The sequence below is a fragment of the Perca fluviatilis genome, chromosome 17, assembly GCF_010015445.1.
Source record: "Perca fluviatilis chromosome 17, GENO_Pfluv_1.0, whole genome shotgun sequence".
NCBI lineage: Eukaryota > Metazoa > Chordata > Actinopteri > Perciformes > Percidae > Perca > Perca fluviatilis.
The window spans coordinates 33,011,247-33,016,246 of NC_053128.1; the positions used below are offsets into that span (position 1 = coordinate 33,011,247).

The window sequence follows — 5,000 nt, forward strand, 5'->3', positions numbered from 1 at the left end:
TCGCTCTGGACTGGAGAGGAAGACACAAACTAGAAGTTAGAAGTTGGAGATATATACATATATATATACACACACACATATATATATATGTGAGTTTTCTGAAGCTCCATTCAGACTGGATATCTGTCTGCAGTGGAGATGAGGTGAGTTTTAAAGGGAAACTTCAGCTTTTTATCCTGACTGATGGGAACAACAATCTGGTCCGGTATTAGGCAAGAAATAAACTGTAATGTAACATTACGTTTGGTCCACTAAAAGTGCTGTTTTTGCCTAGCCTGATAAGCCAGCCCCACATCCAGATGTTGAGGTCTGGGAGCTCCCCATTGGTCAGGGCTCAATCCGAGGGGCGGGATAAACGGTTGTCTTTCAAATTCCCTCTGCACGTAATAGGACAGCGCTACAACCAGTTGATAGATTAAACTTTAAACTCCCAACACATCTTCCTTTTTTAAGAATGATTTCAGTGCCGTTCTTTGTTCTTTTCTCAAAGAAAAGCTGAACTCCAAGTCTTCCAGAGTCGCGGCCGAAGCCGATTCCAAAGACCGCTGTTCTCCAGCAGCAGCAGCCATCGTCTTTGTTTTCAAGTAGCGGGGAATTCATGCCGAACCATCGCAACTCTGCCGTCATTATGTTAAGCCCCGCCCACTGACTCTATACACGATGTGATTGGCCCGGCTAGAGTTTGGTTTTTTCCAGCTCGCAAGCCAATGGAGAGTTGCTAGAAGACCCTGGCTGCAGATTACATTTGCTGCCGCTAGGGTGCGTCTGGATTTCTAGGCTAGCTTTTGCCACTGACAGGCTCAGATTATTATTTTTTGTTTAACATGAAACGAAATCCCCATCACCAAACCCACCAGACTCCATGTAAATAATCAGGACTTTTAGCGTGTATAGAGCCAGCATATCTCCACCAGACTCCATGTAAATAATCAGGACTTTTAGCGTGTATAGAGCCAGCATATCTCCACCAGACTCCATGTAAATAATCAGGACTTTTAGCGTGTATAGAGCCAGCATATCTCCACCAGACTCCATGTAAATAATCAGGACTTTTAGCATGTATAGAGCCAGCATATCTCCACCAGACTCCATGTAAATAATCAGGACTTTTAGTGTGTATAGAGCCAGCATATCTCCACCAGACTCCATGTAAATAATCAGGACTTTTAGCGTGTATAGAGCCAGCATATCTCCACCAGACTCCATGTAAATAATCAGGACTTTTAGTGTGTATAGAGCCAGCATATCTCCACATGTAAATGGGTGAATTAAGGATTTATTTCAACCAAACCAGAGAGGTGATTGTTGGAACAGTGGAAAGATGAACCAAGACGGCTTTTGATAGTTTTATTTAGTTTCTATCCACTTTGAATGAAGTGTGTTTTATGATGATAAAAGTCCTGATTATTTACATGGAGTCTGGTGGAGATATGCTGGCTCTATACACGCTAAAAGTCCTGATTATTTACATGGAGTCTGGTGGAGATATGCTGGCTCTATACGCGCTAAAAGTCCTGATTATTTACATGGAGTCTGGTGTAGTTTGGTGATGGTGATTTCGTGGCCGTTTCATGTTAAACTAAAAGGATCTTACTCTTTAACTAAAAGGTCTATCTCTGTAGGGATCCTTTCCATAATGTTGTCAGACACTTAGAATAATAATCTGAGTCTGTCAGCAGCAACAACAGAACTTTTAGTGGACGCTGACTGACGCTGTTTTACCCATTAATGTTAAATTGCAGTTTGTTTCTGGCCTAATACTGGACCAATGTCAAAGATTGTTGTTCCCATCAGTCACTTAGACACAAAAACATGGGAACATAGGGTCCAGGATTAAAATCCCTGCTCTGGTCAGTTATTTTATTCCGTGTGTATCTTGTGAACTTGGACCCTGACCTCCATGACTCCGGCCACCTCCATCAGGGGTATGAGTTCGGCCTTCACACAGTAGCTCAGCCGCCGCGTCAGCTCCGTCAGCAGAGCTTTGAATGGCCACAGCTCCTCCAGCTCCTGATAACACACAGCAAACAAACAAACAAACAAACAATCATTCACATTGACTTTCTCCCCACATTCAAATCCTGTCTAAAAACCTACTGTACGTCTTCAAAAAGCCATTCTCAGTGTAATTATATAGTATTTGTCTGTTGATGTTTATTGCTTTTGTATTCCTGTGTGCTCTTTGTTGTGCATCTAGTTTTATCTTTTACTATTTGTTCATGTAAGGTGCCCATAAATAAAATGCTGCTTCTAGATGAAAATCTAGGAGGAGGATCATTATAGTCACAACATGACATCATGACATCACGACTTCGCGTAAACATACACGCCACTTTTCTTAAGCCAAGAAGGCGTGTTATCTGTACGCATTTTGAGCTATCCGTGTGTATATGCATTTTTGTCACTTTTTCCCAATGTTTTGGGCACTTTATTTTGACATTTTTATGGCTTTTCCCCGACATTTTTGTGACTTTTTTGATATGTCGGTCTGGAGCAACGTTATCTCTTAAATAGACCACATGTAAACTCTAACCCTTGGCGGGCTGTCAGAGGGTAAAGTTACAAAGATGTATTATTATAATTATTTATCTTATTCGCCTTATTTCAGATGTTTAGTGAGGGGGGGGAAACCTGTGTGAAGTGCAGCACGCAGGAGCAGAAGGCCGAGGACGAGCTGAGCAGACTCTGGACGAAGCCGCGGCTCAGCTGGAACCGGTCAGCGACGCTCCACAGGTTGGTCTCCTTCAGCAGAGAAAACAGCACCAGGGCCAGATACATCCGCCGCACTTGCTCCATGTTCACACCCTGAAACAACAAGACACAAAACCATGTCCACACCCTGAAACAACAAGACACACAACCATGTCCACACCCTGAAACAACAAGACACAAAACCATGTTCACACCCTGAAACAACAAGACACAAAACCATGTCCACACCCTGAAACACCAAGACACAAAACCATGTCCACACCCTGAAACAACAAGACACCAAACCATGTCCACACCCTGAAACACCAAGACACAAAACCATGTCCACACCCTGAAACAACAAGACACCATGTCCACACCCTGAAACAACAAGACACAAAACCATGTCCACACCCTGAAACAACAAGACACAAAACCATGTCCACACCCTGAAACACGAAGACACAAAACCATGTCCACACCCTGAAACAACAAGACACCAAACCATGTCCACACCCTGAAACACCAAGACACCATGTCCACACCCTGAAACAACAAGACACAAAACCATGTCCACACCCTGAAACACCAAGACACAAAACCATGTCCACACCCTGAAACACCAAGACACAAAACCATGTCCACACCCTGAAACACCAAGACACAAAACCATGTCCACACCCTGAAACACCAAGACACAAAACCATGTCCACACCCTGAAACATTAAGACACAAAACCTTTTGTCAGTTTCCCGTCCAGCGCCCACGTTGTTTAAATAGCAAATGTACCTGCACCCATCTGTGGCCCATGGGCGTGCTGCTCTTTCAGGGAGGTGTGTTCTGGTGCATTCTGGGCGTGCTGGTCTTACAGGGAGGTGTGTTCAGGTGCATTCTGGGTGTGCTGGTCTTATAGGGAGGTGTGTTCAGGTGTATTCTGGGCGTGCTGGTCTTACAGGGAGGTGTGTTCAGGTGCATTCTGGGCGTGCTGGTCTTACAGGGAGGTGTGTTCAGGTGCATTCTGGGCGTGCTGGTCTTACAGGGAGGTGTGTTCAGGTGCATTCTGGGTGTGCTGGTCTTATAGGGAGGTGTGTTCAGGTGCATTCTGGGCGTATTGCTATCTTAAGGCAGCAGGAAGTGATCGCGCCATTGACCAACAAAAACCTGGTCTAAAGTCAATAACGCAGCATTTCATTGTTATTTTAACAGAGCAGTAGTAAAATACTCCTAGGCTCGTGCACAGCGCGCACTATGCTTGTTACACACACAGGGACGCACAGCAGCACACACACACACACACACACACACACACACACACACACACACACACACACACACACACACACACACACACACACACACACACACACACACGCAGAAGATTACAAATATAAATATTACGGTGCAAATCCTCCATCATAACAGCAATGCTCCAAGGTCGAAATGCACCTGGCTTTTAAAGGAAATGGGAGATGACTTCCACCTCCTCCACGTTCACATGGAGAAGGTTAAGAGTTAAACCTAGCGTCTCTTACCTTTCTCACCGTCTGTCCGGCAGCTTTTCTAGCGATGAAACTCTCCGGCACTCCGACGGCTGCAGACATCTTCTGCTCCGTAGCCGACAGCAGCGTGAACTGCAACAGGAACACACAACCACCCCGTTTACACAAAGCTCTGAGAAAACAGAGGCGCCATAAAGTCCATCCGTGGCTGCGTACCTGTCTGAAGAACAGCATCCAGTCAGGCTTGCACTGTGCGATCATGTCATACGGGGTGACGAGGTAGACCAGGTGCAGGAAACTGTTGAGCAGCAGACCCTCCAGACCTTTAGAGAGGTCTCTGTACAGCACCTCGCTGTAGCTCAGATCCACGGAGCCTGAGGAGACACACAGCTGCACTCAGACTTCTGTACACCTGAACATTAAATACACTGACGAGAGACGACACAATGTGCAGCTGAGGTACGTTTACGTGACACGCGGGACAAGAACGGGACAGTTGGGTTTAGGAAAAGAATTCAATATGTTTATTAAGTGTTTTCAAAGTAGTATAATACTAAAGGGCAAAGCTTATGAGTAGAATAACTTGAAATATGAAGAGAAAAGGAGTAAATAAAAAGGAAGTAAATAAAAACAAAAAACCTTGGGCGTATAAACAATGAAATGTACTGTTACATCACCGATACTCTGCAATAAAAATAAAAACTGAGTTATCAAGGAAGAGGCGAGTGGCATATTGTGAATCTCACAACTGTTCAAGGTCTCCATCAAATTGGGCAAGATGGTCTAAGAATGGCTTGTAGAAATCTTGTA

The 5,000-nt window shown here is 44.6% G+C and overlaps 1 protein-coding gene across 2 annotated transcripts in view; it reads right to left on the reverse strand.

Moving 5' to 3' along the window:
• helq (helicase, POLQ like) overlaps positions 1 to 5,000 on the reverse strand; it is a 92,644-nt gene that overhangs the window by 1,531 nt on the left and 86,113 nt on the right. For both annotated transcript variants that reach the window (XM_039780245.1, XM_039780246.1), the window contains exons 14-18: positions 4,407 to 4,564; positions 4,224 to 4,322; positions 2,632 to 2,805; positions 1,897 to 2,010; positions 1 to 10 (exon numbers count right to left, since the gene is read on the reverse strand). The exon at positions 1 to 10 is cut by the window's left edge and continues 125 nt beyond it. In XM_039780245.1, coding sequence (XP_039636179.1) covers positions 1 to 10; positions 1,897 to 2,010; positions 2,632 to 2,805; positions 4,224 to 4,322; positions 4,407 to 4,564 — 555 coding nt within the window. The remainder of the gene's footprint in view (positions 11 to 1,896; positions 2,011 to 2,631; positions 2,806 to 4,223; positions 4,323 to 4,406; positions 4,565 to 5,000) is intronic.